Source organism: Oryzias latipes, chromosome 12 (genome assembly GCF_053564925.1).
Source record: "Oryzias latipes strain Hd-rR chromosome 12, Olatipes_Hd-rR_3.1".
In the NCBI taxonomy this organism is placed as follows: domain Eukaryota; kingdom Metazoa; phylum Chordata; class Actinopteri; order Beloniformes; family Adrianichthyidae; genus Oryzias; species Oryzias latipes.
In genome coordinates this window covers 5,253,382-5,272,625 of record NC_136248.1, presented here as the reverse complement: position 1 = coordinate 5,272,625, position 19,244 = coordinate 5,253,382, and the positions used below count along the sequence as shown (strand labels likewise).

The 19,244-nt window shown below is 41.5% G+C and overlaps 1 protein-coding gene and 1 long non-coding RNA gene across 7 annotated transcripts in view; one reads left to right on the top strand and one right to left on the bottom strand.

Moving 5' to 3' along the window:
* cacna1bb (calcium channel, voltage-dependent, N type, alpha 1B subunit, b) overlaps window positions 1–19,244 on the top strand; it is a 226,665-nt gene that overhangs the window by 5,153 nt on the left and 202,268 nt on the right. For all 5 annotated transcript variants that reach the window (XM_023960545.2, XM_078955700.1, XM_078955698.1 and 2 more), the window contains 3 exons: window positions 54–332; window positions 1,596–1,701; window positions 3,941–4,080. In XM_023960545.2, coding sequence (XP_023816313.2) covers window positions 54–332; window positions 1,596–1,701; window positions 3,941–4,080 — 525 coding nt within the window. The remainder of the gene's footprint in view (window positions 1–53; window positions 333–1,595; window positions 1,702–3,940; window positions 4,081–19,244) is intronic.
* LOC144996290 (uncharacterized) lies at window positions 326–4,863 on the bottom strand. Of its 2 annotated transcripts, XR_013659288.1 has the most exons (4): window positions 4,034–4,863; window positions 3,878–3,934; window positions 1,667–1,908; window positions 326–821 (listed from the first exon to the last, which is right to left on the bottom strand). It is a non-coding gene; the product is annotated as an uncharacterized LOC144996290 (long non-coding RNA). The 2 variants fall into 2 exon arrangements; XR_013659289.1 differs by lacking the exon at window positions 3,878–3,934.

Sequence of the window (19,244 nt, the reverse complement as noted above, 5' to 3'; positions counted from 1 at the left end):
CGTTTCCACTGACACCCGCTCGGATTTTCCCTGTTGGATCTGTGCGTTTCCAGAATGGCTCGCTTCGCAGATGATCTTCCCAGCCGGTATGGAGGAGGCGCGGGCGGCGGAGGGAGAGGGGGCCCGGGCGCTGGCCGAGGGGGCGCCCGGGGTGGCGGCGCTCCGGGCGGCCAGAGGATGTACAAGCAGTCAATGGCCCAGAGAGCCCGGACCATGGCCATCTACAACCCGAACCCCGTTAAGCAGAACTGCCTCACTGTCAACCGCTCCCTTTTCATCTTCCGCGAGGACAACCTCATCAGGAAGTACGCCAAGCGGATAACAGAGTGGCCATATCCTTTCTGACAAGGTGCAGCAGTGGTTGAGGAGCGCGCGCGCACTTTAACCCCCCATCCCCCCTTTAAGCTTGTTTGTCAAGTTAAGTTGCAGATGTTGGCTCTGCTCTCAGATCCAAACATTCACGCCCTTTATCCTCTGCGCGCAACGCTGACCGCACCTGTCGCTCTTATCTGAGCTCTGCGTGGCACGCGCGCCTCCTGAAGCTCCACGGCGCTGCTCACGTGCAGACAAGTTCTTTTGTTAGCGCGTCTGTCGCGGACAGACAGCAGTTCCGACCCCCAACCCCCCAGGAATTAATGTCCAAACGCATGATTTCTGCAAAAATCGGTGTGCGTAAAGGACCCCTCCCCACTTGACTCCCCGTCTCCAGTCTCTCTTTAACAGAAATCCATACTTCTGGACTTGAATGGCATGGGAAGGTTCGCGTGCCCGCGTGCACTGCCTCGATGTCTCTGTCCATGGTGCTGATCGCTCCCACGCTTCTAAACAGCAAAAAAGCAGAGCCAGACCTCAGGAAGTCAGGAAGTGACGGGTCATCACCAAACCACCCATATATATATATATATATATATATATATATATATATATATATATATATATATATATATATATATATGGTAAAATAGAAAACAAAGACTGCCATACAGGAACTCTGTGGGCAACAATCACAACAAGATTATCACTAATCTAATGAGGTGGTTATCATTACATCTGTGCCTCCCTGAGCTAAACTGAACTTCCTGATAACCTTCTTACTCAATAGAAAAAAAAATCCCTGAAAGCTTGGGAAACAGAGAATCCAGTCTTTTATCCTGATGTGCCTCTGATTGAAGTTTTTTTATCCAAACATCTTATTGGATGATTAGTGTTATGCTCATGAGCGACCTGTTCCCTTTCGAGTTGTTGGGTCTCAGTCAGAACTGACAGGATGTTCCAACCATTAAAACGGTTGGGAACGTTCTTCCTTCTGTAGGGATCAGGATAAAGCTTTATCCAGAGGATGACAAAGCCGTCATGCGTTTGTGGACAGAAGGATCAGAGTCGTGGTTTGATGCTCCTCACTCTCCACGCTCTCTTGTGTGACCGAAATGTCTGCCTTAAGCCATGCAGGTCTGGGATCAGACACTCATGCTTTACAGCACAGTTTGGATTTTTTGTGACTGTTTTCTTCATAAAATCAAAGCCTGTAGATGTAAAAGCTGTTCTGTCAAATGAAATGTGTGCATGTTTGTGCAGCTTCTCCTTAACCCTCACACTCCCTTTGAGTACATGATCCTGGCTACAATCATCGCCAACTGTATCGTCCTGGCTTTGGAGCAACATTTACCAGCAAGTGACAAGACGCCAATGTCAGAGCGCCTGGTGAGTTCACAGCTTTCCTTCCTTTCAAGTGACTGATCTGTGTAGCCTGATCGCAACGAGCCCTGGTCCCTCAGCTGCAGCTGAAGCAGAACAGAAAAGAAAAAAGTTTGACTCTTGTGTTTAGAAAACAGGATGAATGGCAAAAAGCCACCTGCTGCTGTTTTGACTCATTTCAGCAGCTGGGATGTAATTCCAGCAGGGTAGACTCTGTAAGGAGAGAAAAAAGAGAAGGTGATTAGTGTGGTTACAAAGGAAGAACAGGCCCTGCTTCACCGAGCCCTAATGCAGCAAGATGCCTGCTAATTAGAAGGGATCGGCTATTATTGGTGAAGCCAATGGAGTGAGCGGCTGCTGTTAGTGTTGGTAAACAGGTCTCTTCACCCTCTGAGCAGGTCTTTGCCATTCCTGGAGTATTCCTCAACAGTTTTCCACATTTGGTGCTGGAAGATAAACCTACAGGTTCCTGTTTTTCCCACTGAAGGCTTGTTAAGTTTGTCTGACCTTTAGGCCGGCCTGGTTCTTTGCAACATCAACAGTTGTCTGTTACAGCGTGCACACTCTTTCTGGCTCCTTCTGCATAACATATCATTGCATGTTCAGCGCTGAGCGAAAGGTCAGGGTTTTTTTTTAACAACGCTCGACCGGCCTGTTGTCCTGCTTTTGTGTGGCTGTTTATGTGGTGCCTGTACAACCTGTAAGGTGTGCACGTGCTGTGAACAGGAGAGAAAGGTCCAGATTTGCTGGAGAAGCCGGTCCAGTAAACTTTGCTGTTTGACCTTAATTTTAGAAAAAATGCCCAGTTGTGTTTTTTTGTTTATTTTTGTTTTCTTCTGAGCATACAGTAAAGCTATTAACTGGCAATTGTAAAGCTAAGCACTTGCTGTATCCTCTCCTCATGTGCAATTTAAGACCAATTTTGAGGTTCTTTTCTTTTTTTTAATGTTTAATGCTCCATTTCAGCTCTCTAAACTCCCGCATTCACATTCTCCTCCAGGGTCCCTCGGGTTTACTGACCAGCACGTCCCGCGTGTCCCTGAATGAATGAGAACCTTTTCGGTTGCAGCTCCAGAACTCTGGGCTGTTCTGGTGCAACAGTCTGACCTCATCTCCACCTGTCTTTACCTCACATTTAAGAGCTCAGCGTTTTTCGTTGCCTTTGAACTTGGAATGGAACGTAGACATTTTTATTTGAATGTTCATAAACTATTTTGTCTTATACATTGACTGTATATGGGAACTGGACTGAGTGATCCCTCAGTCCACATAGGAGGTACCTACAAAAACCCATAGACTTCTATATATAAACAAACGGCTAATACTCAGTCATTCTATTGCTCAGAAGAACTGTTCTCGCTCTTTAACCTTTTTTTAACATGTTCATGCTACTCTTTTTTTCATGGTATTTTTTTATTGCAAGTTATTTAAGTTATTAACTGAACAATCCGATGCCTCGGTAAAGCATGTGGTCTCATGTTTGACATTTGAAACATTTGCTTAATAGATTAACGCAAGCCCCTGTCCTAGTGGTAGGGATGTGGCCTTCCAACAAGCTCCCTCCTGATTGGCAAGCGTTGTCACCATAGAGACAATAACTCAGACCAACTTGGACCAATCACTGATTACGGATGACTTATGGCTCCAAAATGGCGGCTTCCATATCACAAAAAAATAGCGACTTGGTTGACTTCACCTTGTTGGAGCCAGATGTGAACCATTTTCTATGGGTGATGTCACACTCACTCAGTCCAGTTCTCATATACAGTCAATTGTGAGATTTGACTGTTGCAGAACTTTTTTTTTTCCACATATGTTTTATTTTCTTTTTTTATCTACTGTTATCGTGTTTAAAAAGTGTTATATTTATACATCAAGTGTCAGTTGCAACCTTAACATTTTTGGATGCAGTTTCTAAATTTAATTTCTATTTTCCTGTAGGTCTTCCTCTTTAAGATTTTCTATCCAGTCAGTTCCTGATCTTTTGCTAGTTGGCAGTCATTGAATATATATGCATAAATGTATATACATGACATTCCTTAGTTGTAAACATTTGATTTAGTTGTGTTTACTGAAAGGCAGCTCTCTTTTCTGTGCTCATGTTGACTCGAAAAGAAACCTCATCTTTTCTGTTTTTATTTCTTTTACAGACCCTCATCCCTTTCATGTAATGCTTCATTACCTCTCAGAAAAAAGGTCTTCTGTGAGTCTCATGCTCTCTTCAAAACTCTCTGTTTCTCTGCAGGATGACACAGAGCCCTACTTTATTGGAATATTCTGTTTTGAGGCTGCCATTAAGATCATTGCCCTGGGCTTTGCTTTTCACAAAGGCTCCTACCTCCGCAACGGTTGGAATGTAATGGACTTCGTGGTCGTCCTTACGGGGTGAGTCCCTCGCCCGCCGGGTGTCGATGCTGGTCGTGAGTGAAAGAGTGGTTTCTCTTCTTTGTGAGACGGCAGCTCGCTCAGCGGAATCACCCTCTCCCTGCTGCTGCCTTCCAGCGCTGACGTTACCCAACAAGTAACTGGAGTCTGTTCTGGATAAAAATGATGTGACGGCCTCTTTGGTCTTTTCAGTTTGTGTAGTACTCTGCACTGCCAGGACAGCCTGTTCACAGACAGCACTCTGTGGCGGCGGGCAGAAGAGCTTCTTTGTTGAGTAAACGTCCAGCTGTCACATGGGGGAGTGCTTTGTACCAGTTTGTTGAGGAGGGCTCTTGCCTGGTGTCTGTCCGGGAACCATATACTGTTCAGATGTTTTTGGATTTAAAAGCTGAATGATGGAACAGATTGTCCCGTCCAAAGCCATTCCGAATTAACACCTGTCTGCCACTATAAGGAGAGTGATGCATAGTTTGTGCCATGTTGTCTGCTATAGAAAAGTCAAAGAGCTTGCTCTGAGTGATTTACTCTTAGGCTTGTTAGGCAGCTCCCAGGCAGAAGGCAAAAATCATTTTTCACATCTTTTCTAAGCATGTACAGTTGTTTGATGGAGCACACAAACAGAAACACATCATTAGTGCTTTGATGCTTATTGTCTGTGGACCAGAACTGGACTCAGTGGCCCCTCCCCCTTGGCGTTCCAAACAGGAAGTTCCCCGCTGGCTACAAGAAGCCAAAATCCCCTAGACTTCTATAGAGAAATAACCGACTGTTACTCAGTCATTCTATTGGTCAGAATAACCATTCCTACCCTGATTACAGTTTTTTTGAACACACTGTTGATGATCCTAATTTTTCAAATTGTTTTTCTGTACTGCAAGTTACATAAGAGATGATGCCTGAGGAGGTGTACATTATAAGAAATTATACCATGGTCCGGGTGAATACTCGATTCTGATTGGCTGCTGGATTTACATTAAAACCTGATAACTGTGCGGTGAAAAAAGAAGTTCCGGTCACCTAGCTTAAATGTTTTGTATCACTGCCCTGGCTTCTTTAAAACAACCTTTTGCTTCATCATTTGGACAAAACCAAGCGGTAAGAGGTGAACTTTCTCTCTGAACTGATGCTTTATTCAACCCATTGGAAAGATCAGCATATATATATATATATATATATATATATATATATATATATATATATATATATATATATATATATATCGCTGAATCTTGACTGCAGCGGTGGTGCGGCACGACGTGGACTATAATAGTCCGCTTTTTGTGAGAAAAGCGATCCAAATCGTAAAAAAAACAAGAATTAAGGACTAAAAACTGGTTAATATATATTGCTTTGGTAAGTGTCCATGGTAAAAGCGGGTTAGTGGCCTTTAAAGTGTGCATTATTACTTTTAAACGCACTTCGTGGAAGCAACGCGGAGGATGGACATCTGTTCATTTCTGATAATTCACACCTGGAAGGGCAATATTCGGCTTATACCATCGTCACTTACAATAAAAATAAATATTAAATCAATAATTAGTATTTTTATTTAGTTATTCTTAGTTAGTCTTGTTGTTGTGATAAACTGTGGAATAAAGTTTGTCCATCGATGTTCCACGTTTCTGTTGCTCTGGTACCAACTGGCGTTTAGGCCAGCGTAATAATATAGAAAATCTAGGCTAAGTGACCGGAACTTTGTTTTTGTAGGTGTGCATTATCACTGTGGATTATCACTTTTTAATCCACTCCCTACAGCCAATCAAAATCAAGTATTAGATTAGATTAGATTAGATTTGCTTTCTAATCTAATCTAATACTTGGATTGGGTTAAAAAAAAAATATTCACCTGACCATGGTGTAATCAATCAGATGCCTCAAAAAAGTGTACGGTCTCATGTCGAACAATCAAAACTTTGATTGACAGTTCATGGAACTCGCTTTCAAGTGGTAGTGGTGTGGACTTCCAACAAGCTAATTCCTGATTGGCTAGAGCGGTTGCCATAGAAACATTGACTCAAAAAAACTCTGACCAACTTACTGACGTGAAAACAACATGCCGACAATCGTATCGGGAAAAATAGCAAGTGAGTCGACCTCATTTGGTTGGAGCTGGAAGTAAACCCTTTTCTATGGGTGACATCACACTCACTTTGTCCAGTTCTCAGATGCCGTGGACCATAATTTACTCCACCTGTTCTAAGGAGCACTTTCATTTTGTCTGCATTTACTCAAAGGGTTTAAATGTTTTGAATGCATTCGATGCAGTTTCCTTTATGGTGGTCAGAGGAAAATCACCATGCAGAGTTTTTCATTTGTGAGTCACTGTGAGTCAGTGTTAGAGCCCCCTCAGGAAACGTCACAGCAAACCTTCCAGATGATCAGCTCACCAGTGAAAAGCTGTTGAAGTCACAGTTCAGAGCAAAAGCTGTGACGTTTTCAGCACATCAAAGCTTCACAGTGGCTTCCATGAAGCTGAACTGCCTCCTGATGCTGGAGGATAATATTGACTGTTTCCAAACAAATGAATCAAGATGGAGGCGCAGCGACGGCAGAGTGAAGCCATCAGATACGTCTGCTCAAATGACACCCCGGCTTGAAAAACCTGAGAGAGATCTTAAAGAATCTTGCTTTTATCCTTGTTTTTGCATTTCTCTGCAGAACATTAGAAAGACTGTTGACTGCATGTTGTGTTGATACTGCTGTAGTGAAATGCATCACACATGCGCCTCCAAACCAAAGTGAAAATAAAGGAGCTCTTGAGTTTTGGCTCCTCATTGCTGACACAGCTGGATACAAATTGGCCATTATGTTGTATTTGTGTAAGTGTGTGTAAGAGACATTTTGGTAACCAGGCAACCACAGAAGATACAATTTCTGTAAAACTTCTGCATGTGCATCGGCTGATTTGTGATCTCTGATAGTTTTTTCTTTTTAAAGATCATTTTCACTTTGGCCTGGAGGATTTACGTCCATGTAAACATTACCTTTATTTGTGTCTCATCTGTGAGCTGCTGTTCTGAGACCTGAAGCTAGTCCGTCATTTGCAGGAGAGGATTTGTGGTCACAGTTAAGTTCAGTTTATAGATTAAAGGAGGATTTAAAAAATGTTTGGAAAGATGGAAGTTATTTCTTCTGTTGTTTGGAAATTCACGAACAAACAGAGTCCTGCTTAGCATTAACTTTACTCTCCGTGGCATTTGAAATTCATAAAAGCATCACATTAAAAATGCTTTTAATCAATGGGAGGCCCAGGAGCATTTATTGATCTTCTGGTCACAGATCTAATGAAGCATTTGTCTTCAGGAGATGTAACTGAGACTCCCAAGAAGGAAAATAACTGTTCTGAAAGTGTTAGTAATGCTGGGAATCATTTTACAGTTCATACAAGTAACATTTCAATTATTTTAAAAATTAGAAAACTCATCTCTTTGTTCTTGGGTTAATTATGTGGAGACAGGCATCCACTCCTAATGACGGGCTCTAAATGATGGGGTAGCTGGAAGCAGAGGCAGACCTTTAATCTGTCCTGATCAGGCATTAGTGGCCCCTAATAAGAGCATAAATCTGCCCGGGTGGCCGAAAGCTTAATCAATACAACAATGAGCCTGCTACTTTCTAAACACAGAGTCAGTTTGAGCACGACAAGAGGAGAAAAGATGAGGGCGGGGCATCCTCATGCGGCATCATCACTGAGACTCCGGGTTTGAAGCCAAAAACAGAAACTGCCATTCTAGTGTAAAAACACAATTCTGCTTTTGGAACTGCATCAGGACGACACGGGTGAGCAGAGGACAGAGAATCGTGGTGCACAGACAGGCGTAGGGGGCAGTGAACAGTGAGGGTCACCCATCAAATCGGGACGTCAGTTTACTTTTACTCAGTGGGAGGGGTTGAAAAGTATGGAGTCCTATACTGTTCATAATTAAATAAATAAATATTTAATTAAATAAATAAATATGACCTCATGCAAATACACAATCAACCAATAAACCTCTCATAAATATATAAAAAGATCATGAAATTATGAAAAAACTGCACACTGATTTTAAATTAGCCATTGTATTATTCAATATATTTCATTTTGCTTTAAAAACCTGTTCATTATTTTAAAACAGCATTTTAAAATATTCATTTTAATCATGTGGAATATTATTATTCTACGTCCTTTTTCAGAACCTTGGATTTCAAAATCAATATTTTCCAAAGTAGCTTTGTTTTTATTTCATGTTGCTGTTTTTCACAATGGCTTATTTATTTCATGAAGAGCTTTTTCCGGAGAATGGGTCTGTCTGTCAATCAAACTTGATAAGGCGGAGACACTTTTGTGATTGGCTATTCCTTTACTCAGACATGAGCAGCAGCACCCTGACTACATCGATCGAAGATGCTTCAGCAAACGTGACGGCGCAATGCATACCCCTCAACACTAGGGGGAGTGTGCACCTCAACACATCTACAGTGTTACCAGAAATTGGGCAGTTTTGGTTCTAAATTTGCGGATAAAAGTGGCTTGGGGCGAGTGTGCATAATTCGGGTGATTTTGTGGTCGGTTCGGCAATTTTCATCTTCTCATGAACATCTAGTAGTGGTCTAAATTAGGCTGAGTGGTGGTTGGAGTTCCACTAAGCTTCTGTGAACTGGAGTTTCCATGAATGGACCATGCCACGTATGGGAGGAGCTATCAGCTAATGTTTTAAGCCTGATAGCCACATGGAGCGGTTGCTTGTGCTTATCTCAGTAACAATGCATGGATGCACAATGCACATGGAGAGTGTTAAGATGTCAGAAACGTCATCGCAGGAAAGGTTCAACATTTTCCCTGAGAGGGAAAAATAAAATCAGAGGACCTGATTATAATCATTGTCTCAATGAAAATAGAAAAATATAAGGTTCAGGAGGCACGAGTAGGCTTGTCCCGCTTTGCGCAGCTGCCTGGTCTGACTCTGTCGGTCCGCCAGCTCGCCTCCTGCGAGCCAACACAGTGTGAGCTCTGAATGAATGGCATAAGAATGAGGAATTTTTAATCGGGGGACTTCAAGATGTGGACGACCGGAGCTCCTCTGTGGTTTGGTCCACACAAACCCTCAAACTACAAAAACAGAGTTGTCGATGTTTGCATCTTCTGCAGCAGACAGATTGTTTGTCTCTATTTGATCTCTAATGTCAGCAAAGCCGTGCAGATATCACTGTAAGATGTAATCTCTCTGACTGGTACACCGCTGTGCGGGTATCGAGCAATATGAGTCGATTTCCATGGATGAGCCAATGAGCGTTTAGATCCCGCCCACTTTCACTGATTGACAGACAGACCTATTCTCCTGAAAAAGCTCTTCATGAAATAAATGAGCCAATGTGAAAAACAGCAACATGAAATAAAAACAAAGCTACTTTGGAAAATGTTGATTTTGAAATACGAGCTTCTGAAAAAAGACAGAATTATAATAATATTCAACATTATTAAAAATGAATATTTAAAAATGCGATTTTTAAATTAATAAACAGGTTTTTAAAGCAAAATGAAATATATTGAATAATATAATAGCTAATTTAAAATTTGTGTGCAGGTTTTTCACAATTTCATGATCTTTTTATATATTTATGAGAGATTTATTAGTTTATTGTGTATTTGCATGAGGTTATATTTGTTTATTTAATTAAATATTTATTTATTTATTTAATTAAATATTTATTTATTTAATTATGAACAGTATAGGACTCCATAGAAAAGGACCATGGACATTTGCTCACTAAAGCTTGGGAAGCAGTACGGAATCCTAGGGCTCCTGTCTTCCAATCATCTTTTCATCTATTTCCAAAGCGTTCCCAGTGGTCTTTAATTATGATTATACAGTTTTTAGCCAGAATCAAAAAACCTGCATCGTTTTCTAGGACATAGTTTCTGCAGAGTGGCAGGAGTTCATCAGAAATTTGCCTCTTAGTTGTGTTTGGGACTGATTTTCCCATCATCCCTTTGTCTACACTCTTTCCCACTAGCTTACAGCCCAAGTTAACCTTTGTGGTGCATTAGTGGTGTGAAAAAAAAAGCGAGCTATATTGGAGCTATCCAGCCGTACAGTTTTGAGCCAGATGTTAGCACAGACGAGGAAAACAAAGACGTCCATGGATCTATTGGTCTACAAGTGGGTCCGTCAAAATAGAACAGAGCAGGTAACTTGTGGCCCGCTGTTTGTAACAAGTACAATTTTTTTTTCTGCACCTGATTCACCACAATTAGAATAAAGAAATATTCAACAATGAAAATTTAGTCTTTTTTTATTTTATTTTTTTTAAACTTGTCCTGTCCAACAGCTGGGCAAACAGAAGAGGAAAATGTAATCTTAATTTTCTTCATATTTGTCCTCCATCATGAGAAAAATACTAAAAGAAGATGTTAAGGACACCAAAAACACAATTTATATTGGAATAAGTCTTTAAGTGTAAACTCTTTAAAAACTCATGTATTTTTTAAAACTTTAGGTAGAAAAGGCCATTAATACATACTGTATGGAAAACAACTGAAATTTATGAAACTTCAGAATGTTTATTATTTGGTAGCTAAACAGAAAGTAGTTACAACTAATAATTGACCAATAAAAGCATGCTTTATGGGTTAATTGGTCACTCAAAAGTATCCCTGAGTGATCATGTTGCTGTGTGACAGACTGGCGAGCTCTCCAGGGTGAACCCCCCTTTGCCCAACAGATGCTAGGATGGGCCCTAGCAACCCAATGACCCCCGAAAGCGATACAGCAGGTTAAGAAAATGGATGGATGTAAACCCGTGAAAGTGGGTGTGGCCTAAACAAGCCTGAACATTTCAAAAATATTTAGGAACAATACAATTGAGTATCTGCTGACAGTCTGCAATTGATCACATAAAGAAGACACGTACCTGCTTCAAGCTGTGCAGCAAACAGCCATGGGCAGGTCAACCAATCATTTATGCCCCACCCACTTTTACTGATTGACAGGAAATCATTCTGCATAAAAGGGTCACTGTAAAATAAATAGGCCTTTTGGAATTACAAACTGTGCAACAAAAATAAAACTGAAATAATATGTACCGTTGTATATAATTTGTATTATTAAATTGCTGAAATGGAATAATGAGCTCTTTATTAAAGCTAACTGAAACATATTTCAATTTCGTAAGGTTGAACATGTGTTTTTATTGGTTTAATTGTTAGATTATAAAGTATTTTATTTGTTTAATAAATAATTTTCATTTGGGGGTGCCACAGAAATCTGTCTTGTGGACTAATTGCACCATGATGTTGGGCAGATGTGGCTTTTTTTCTTCTAAAAGTCATTACATGCTCATCTGAAAGAAAGCCAGCCCAGTCGAGCGAGGGAAGAGGAGAAGCTGAAATCTGAGTCCACTAACTCCTCCTAATTTTTTGTCCTCATCTCTGCTGATTCATAAAAACTGTTGCGTAACGTGTGAAATGGTCCGTCTATTGAGCCGTAAACACTTTCACTGTAAACTTATCTGTATGGAAAACGGACAAGCAAAAACTGTAGATCTTCACACAAAGATAGAAGCAAAAGACCATTGAAACGCCAGAGAAGCCAGTATCAAACCTGTCCTTTTGAAATGAAAGAGTTTCCATGCTCTGACCACAAAGCTGAAAAACTGGCTTCACGTGCGATCACATGACCTGCGCTTCCTCCGTGCCTCTCTCATTGTGTGAAGATCACTCACAAAAACCGTTGTGATGCAGAAGAGTTACATCAGATAGATCTGAATGCCCTTTGTTTGGACAGGAAGCGAAGGGGGGCTGTTATTGTTCAACCCCGCAGATTTATGACGGCGTGTTTCTCTAAAGGCATAGCCACATGCACCCGTACGGAGGTTTGACTCGTTCAAGTGTTGCAGGTTTTTGGGTTGTACCAGGGTGTGGAGGATCGTAGGCAGATGTGGCCACATCTTAAGGCTCCTGATGACATAAAAAACGGAACGTACCATTGGTAAATGGTAAATTTATCAATGGTACGTAAATGTATTGTGAAATATATAAGGGTTAACGGCCGACGAAGTGTGCATTATTACTTTTAACGCACGCCGTGGAAGCCTGAACTGTCCGACGCGAAGCGTTAAAAAGTGATAATGCACACTTCGAAGGCCATTAACCCGCTTATGCCATGGTCACTTACAAAGGCAATACATATTAACCAGTTTTTAGGCCTTAATTCTTGTTTTTTGTCTGCTTTTCTCACAAAAAGCAGACTATTTATTACGTCGTGCGCCACACCACCGCTGCAGTCAAGATTCTGCGATATATATATATGCTGATCTTTCCGATGGGTTGAATAAAGCATCAGTTCAGAGAGAAAGTTCACCTCTTACTGCTTGTTTTTGTCCAAATGATGAAGGAAAGGTTGTTTCCTGGTGATGGTCAGAGGAGCTGAAGGTGCACACTGGCAGCCTAGGGCAGCTGTGGCTGCATCAGTGGTTTACCATCACCAAGTATGAACTATGCGTGAATGACTAATGGACACATTGGAACTGCTTTGAGCGTCTGGAAAACGAAATCCATTATCATTATTATAATTATTATTATAATTATAAGAGCAGTCAACCTCTGATTGAAAGATCGTAGGTTTGGTTCCCATCCTACCCACCCTTGAATCGAAACGTACGTTGCCAAGCTATTGCTCCTGGTTGTTATTGGTGCCAGTTTAAGGCAGCAGATTGTGTCAATGTGTATGTGCATGGGTGAATGCGACAGTGACTGTAAAGTGCTTTGGGCCTCCAAGGAAGGTAATAAAGCACTATGTAAGTATACACAATTTACCATTTGACGGTTTTCTAGTTTAAAATAAGGTGGGATATAAAGAGAAACCTGTTGGTGTGTTGTGGCTGGGCTTTTTTTTTTTTTTTTTACACGTGTGAACACTTCCACATGTGAGGCCTGTTCTGGGAAACAATACCCTCTCTGTCATTTTCAGAGAGGGTATTGTGGCAGAATTTGGTTTTCATTTTTTGAATCTGCATGTCTGATTTGAGCCCCCGCCCCCCCCTCAAGATGCCGGCTGGACAGTCGGTGCTTGTGACAACTTCAAAGTTGTGGTGTCCTTTCATGTGTGTCTCTCAGGCGGCGGGTCAACACAACAGGAAGCTTCAAAGTACAGTTGCTGAAGAGAGGGGGTCATTTTAGCCTCTGCCCTGCAACATGAATAAAATTCAGCCTTTGAACTTTTGCTAAAGTGCTGCCCTGTGATCATGTCGCTCTGCTTAGGTTTGTGTTTTTAGTGGGTGTATTGTAGGTGCGGGTCAGGTTTTGATCATTTTTGATTTGTGTGTTCACTTCTTATGGCACTGTGAGCTTAGTGCTGCATACCGTCACAACCGAGGATATCCATGCATCGATATCCTCAGTATTTTATGAAAGTGTGAAACATGCTGTGATTCCCATGCAGCATGTTATTTGGTCTCAGGTTATTTTGTTTATTTTTAATCCTAGAGACAACAGGCTTTAAAAGAACATGGAGCAGGAAACTAGTATGCTATGGATTCAAATAGGAAAATGTGTACCCGTGGTGCAGTGGGCCCCTTTTTAAGTTAGTGGATCTCATGTGTTTGAGTCGCGTTCAACTACATTTAACCTGCTCAGATGCCAAAGAGGGCCTCACAAGAAAGTAAAAAGACTCTTGTTTTAAGTAAAATTGTCTTATTTACTGTCTTGAAAGAAACAATAATTGTATTTAGAAAGATTTTCAAAAGCAAAGAAATCATGTCTTAGTGACTAGGTTCGTTTGCTTATTCAAAGAAAAGTTGCCAATGGGGTAAGAATTTTGACCAGTGCTGAAACCTGGCATGACGGAGAACCATCAGCTGTTTGTTTTGGGCGTGGCCATTGCTGGACCGAGCACGCCCTTTGGAGAAACAAAAGCTTTAAAATCCACTCCAAAGAAAAATATGTTTTTTTTTTAACATGGTCTTGCAGCATTGTAGCAATGATTGATGACATATATATTAAGAGAATTAAATTTATAACGTTGTTTCTATTTCTTTGTCCATATCGTTTTGAATCAAGAGCAGATGAAAAAGCCTGTAGCAGTGACGTACAGTAGGAGTGTAGTCGGCAGGCCACAAGCTTCCTGCCCTGCTCCATTCTGATCAGAATCCTTTATTGTCATTGTACATGGTGATACAATGAAATTGTAGCAGCCTTGGAGTGTTGAAGATAAAATAAAAAAAAAATACTGTAACTCACATCTCTAATCAAAAAATGTACAATATGTTCAGAAACAGTTAAATATTAAATACGTCTGAACAAAATAGAATGGAATGAGTTGAGCTTCCATGAGCGCAGCTTAATAAATAGTGTGTGTTATTGCACAGAGACCCGGTTATTGCACACAAGTCAGTTAATTCACACATGCATAGTAGCCAGTAATTTAGTGTTTATAAAAAGTCAGAGTGGGGTGTAGTTGGTGGAAGTATGATGATTATTGCCTGTGGAAAAAAGCTGTTCCTTCGTCTGTTTGTCCTGGTTCTGATGGACATGTACCTCCTGCCAGAGGGCAGCAGTTCAAACGGGGAAAGCAGGATGGGGGGAGTGAGTGGTGATGCTAGTCACTCTGCTAAAGCAGCGGGACTGGTGGTCAGACAAATAGATTCAAGAACGTCTTGGTTTTCCTCGTCTGAGCTGGGATCTGGATTTATACTGAACGGCTGGATAGCTCGGATATAGCTCACCAATTTTGTTGCACGGCTAATGTTAGCTTTGGAGTGTAAAGTGCTTTAAGCTAGCTTGACACAGTGTAAACAAAGGGATGATGGGAAATAAAGACAGGCTTACTCTGCACCAACAGTCCTGCCCACAACTCAAAGGGGAATTTCTAATTAACTACTACTTCCTATTTTCTAGGAAATGACAGTTTTATTATTTTGGCTATAATCGACAAAATCATAATTAGAAGACCACTGGGAATGCTATTGCAATAGATTAAAAGATGATTGGAGTGGGATCTTAACTGAGATGGGTGGGGGGGATAATCATTTATATATGATATACCATTTACTTGTAATGCTCTTCTCTTGGCCACAGCCAAACGTGGGGGTGGGGCGAGGGGGGTTGTGTACCAATCAAAATAACATGGAGTAATAACTTACTTCTCTTAAGGGGGGCTGTTCTATTGGACGGTTGCTGGAGTGTGATCTAGAACGTGATGTGCTGGATCCACCGACATATGTGGGTGGATCCAGCAGCCGTGCCCCCCCCCCCCCAACTCCTCCTGTCGGGGGGCATCGCAGCCTGCAGGCGATTGGCTTCAGTGAGCGCTCCACTGAGCGCTCTGCTGCCGCCGCCGTGGCTGATACCTGTGCCCGCTGTCGGCCGCAGGAGCACAGAGAAGCAGCTTCATGCTTTCCCTTCTCATGCTCACATGGACACTGTCAGTACTCAGGGCTGCAAAAACAAGCCTTTTTGGGATTGATCAAGCTGCTGGCAGGAGTCATTCTGTGACCTGCAGTTTATAAAACCTCAACACATCAACGAAAGTATACCAGCAAAGACAAAACCAAGAGTAGAATAAGCAGATTCATTACGTATACAGACGCAGATTGTACTTGTGATGGTTCGGGATGGGTGGGGGACACTTTCAGAAATAAACAGAGTTTTTCTTAATGATCTCGTGTGCTATAATGACTGTTCCTCTCTGTCACTTTCATGCCTCGTAAGCTGCAGTGCTGCCTGTTGTTCTCTGTGCTGTTCACTGAGCAGGATACAGTCGGTGCCCAGGCTTGACATCAATTTGGTGAAATGAACTGCGGTTAAATTTGGAGCTCACTCCTAACACGATCACGCTGGAAATGCACCAACACTGGATGCCTCTTTTTGTGCACAACAAATGGAAGAAACAAACACGCCGAAGAAAAGGAAGGTTTAACTGAAGGTTTTAAAAAGAGGCACATACATTTGTGATAGTTGAATGATGTGGTTGTAGCTGCTAACAGTTAGCTTTCTGATTCATCCAGCATATTTGATGATGTGTGAAAAGATGATGTGGGGGTGCATTTGTACTATGGCACAGTACAAGCTCATTTTAGATGCTCCTTTCTGTTCCCGATTAGTTTAAACACAAAAAAGTGCAATTCGAAATCATTTCTTTTGGGATAATGATAGAGAAAACTGTTAAAAGTCAAAGGGTAATAGAGGGAAACAACGTAGGACAGTGACAGAGCTTTTTCATTTTTTTGAATCTTGGGACATAATAAAAAATCCCAAACACAGTCACATATGACTGCTGATAGGCTCTAAGTGGATAACAGAATTAAAAAGGTTATTTATCTTCATCCAGAGTCTTCATTGAATGTTTTTGGAGGTTGCGTGGATCCACAACAGCCCTGAGGTTAAAACTGTTCCTCCTTATCTATTTCAATAATAGTAGCATCCTCTAATGCTGCAGATATTTCTAACCACATATCAATTCAAAATGGATGCTTTCGATCAGTATGAATGCCTGTTTGAAACGGATGTGATTTAGTTTAATCAGAAGAAACTGAAGTATTGCTTTTCCTTTAGTGGCGGCCTCTACACCTCTAAGTGTCCACCTGTGTCATTGCTCCTGGTGGTTATAGGTTGGCGGCAGTGTTTGTCAGCGCAGCCGCCATCTGTGTGTGAATGTGTGGGAGAAAGGGGCTGTGAAGCACTTTATATCCCATAATAAGTATATGCCATTTACCATTTACTTTGTCCAAACTATGGAGTATTAGGGCGGCCCTAAAAGATAAGAATGACCAAATATCTATATGAAATTATATTATATAAATTATAAAATAACTCAAAATTTTACAAGGAAATAAGTTGTAAAGTTATACAAAAAAATCATGGGAACAAAGTTGCAAAATTATTTCCTTTGATAATTTGTAAGTTTTGGGCTGCACGGTGGCGCAGTGGTTAGCGCTCTTGCCTCACAGCAAGAAGGCCCCTGGTTCAAGTCCCGGCTGGGGGACATGAAAAACACAACATCAATGGGGGACCTTTCTGTGTGGAGTTTGCATGTTCTCCCCGTGCACGTGTGGGTTTTCTCCGGGATCTCCGGCTTCCTCCCACCATCCAAAAATATGCTTAATAGGTTGATTGGCAACTCTAAATTGTCCATAGGTGTGAGTGTGAGAGTGAATGGATGTGTGATTGAGGATATTCTACCCTGCGACAGACTGGCAACCAGTCCAGGGCATCCCTTGCCTACGCCCAAGTGGCCGGGATAGGCTCCGGCAACCCCGTGACCCCAAAAAGGGAATAAACGGTAAAAGAAGATGAATGAATGAATTTGTAATTTTGCAAAGAAAAAGCTGTTCTGTTTGCAAGAAATCTTACATTTAGTTTTCAGATTATTAAAAAGACAAACATTACCGGATTCATTTATGTTTCAGACAATTCAGAGATCAGAAGGACATCACACTGACTGACGGACATCCTCGCAGAATCTGCTTTACTTTTTTTGGGAAATTTACAACTTTATTTTCAAAAAAGCATAACTTTTTGCTTTTAAAAATTACAACTTTTTAAATGATACATTTTTGATTTCATTCTCGTAAAATGTGCCTTTTTTCTAATAACTGAATGACTTCATTTTCATAAAATGGAGACTTTTTTCATGATTTATTGACTTACAATAATTTTCCAACATTTTTCACCAATATTTTGTATTTATTTTATTTTCATGGTGCCTTTAATACTCCATTGTACCAAACGCTTCTTCCGAATGGGACAAAAAGAGGAGGTGGATGCTACATGAATCTGAAAAGAATTACTTTATCTCCTCTGCTTATCTGGGGCCGGGTCGTGAGGGGGGGCAGTCTTAGCAAAAATGCCCAGACTTCCCTCTCCCTGGCCACTTCCTCCACGTCCTCTGGGGGGACCCCGAGGCGTTCTCAGGCCAGCCGAGAGGCATAGTCTGTCCAGCATGTGCTGGAATTACTTGTTGTTACAAATACAAGAATAAAGATAAAAACATGTGAACTTCAAAGGCTTTTTCTTCATAGATTCACCAGTGTAAGAAATATTTCAGCAAACAGAACATGAGAAGTAAAAAACAAAAAAATCTAATTTTTATAATCTAAAATGAGTTGAAAAATGTCATTTTAGGATGCAGCTTTTCATGATCTCCCAAGAAAACCACATGTGACTAATCTGAGCTCAAACCATGAGCAAGCACCTCATTTCCATTTATGAGCACAGAGATCCAGGAAGCCCACAGTGTCTCCAACCAATAATCCAGCCTTCATCCTCTGCTGACTGAAATGCCTGCATGGTAGGAGGCTTTGCATCCAGTCCAGTTATCACACTGACATATATCTGGCAGGTTTTTGGCGCCTTGTTCACATTTGCATCATCTGCTAGTAATGTGGCAGGCAGCCCTGAGTGAAAGCGGCACGGCTCATGATGCTGCTGCTTTTGAAGAAATACGTGACTTCATTTGACTCAGTGGGAAATTGGCGAGTGCTCAGAAATCCCATTACACGAACATTGGTGGAACCAATCGTCGCCAGGAAAGGGCGTGAGTGAGCGCACGAGCACTCATGCACGTCTGCAAACATGAAGGCATGTCTACTGCAGGACACCAGGAGCTGTTCCACGGCTCCTTTGGTGCATGCAGACCAACTCGATGCCTTAAGTCTCTGCTGGCTTCACAACTGCAGTTCTGGGCAAACGCAGCCGAAAGTGATGCTTGTTGCTTCCCGTAGGCAGAGGAGGTTCACTGCAACGCCGCTCTTGCAGCAAGCTGGCAGGTTTCCGTCTTCACACATGACTCAGTCCAAAGCTAATTACAAGCAGTGTTGTTGTCTGGCACACAGGAGTGGTTGTACGGCTTCCCCCACAGCATTCTGCACAGAGATAAAGGAGCAACTATGTTTATTTTTTTATGACAAGCTGGGACTTTGTATTTGCAGATTTAAAAAGTGAAAAGGAGCTAATTATATTTTATTTTTTGTCTTTTTTTTATTTCACATTGGGCGCTTGGGCTTCAAGCTGGGTTTTTGTATGGAAGAGCCAAATTGGGTCAAGCTTGAGGGCCAGAGGGCTACAGGAACATCCAGCTCACATTTACATCAGGAGCGGGAGCCCTGAAATACTCAGTAACATTACAAATTCTAGTACATGCACTCACAGGTCACTGTGTTCAGAAAACTCATTCACTCTTCACTGTGTA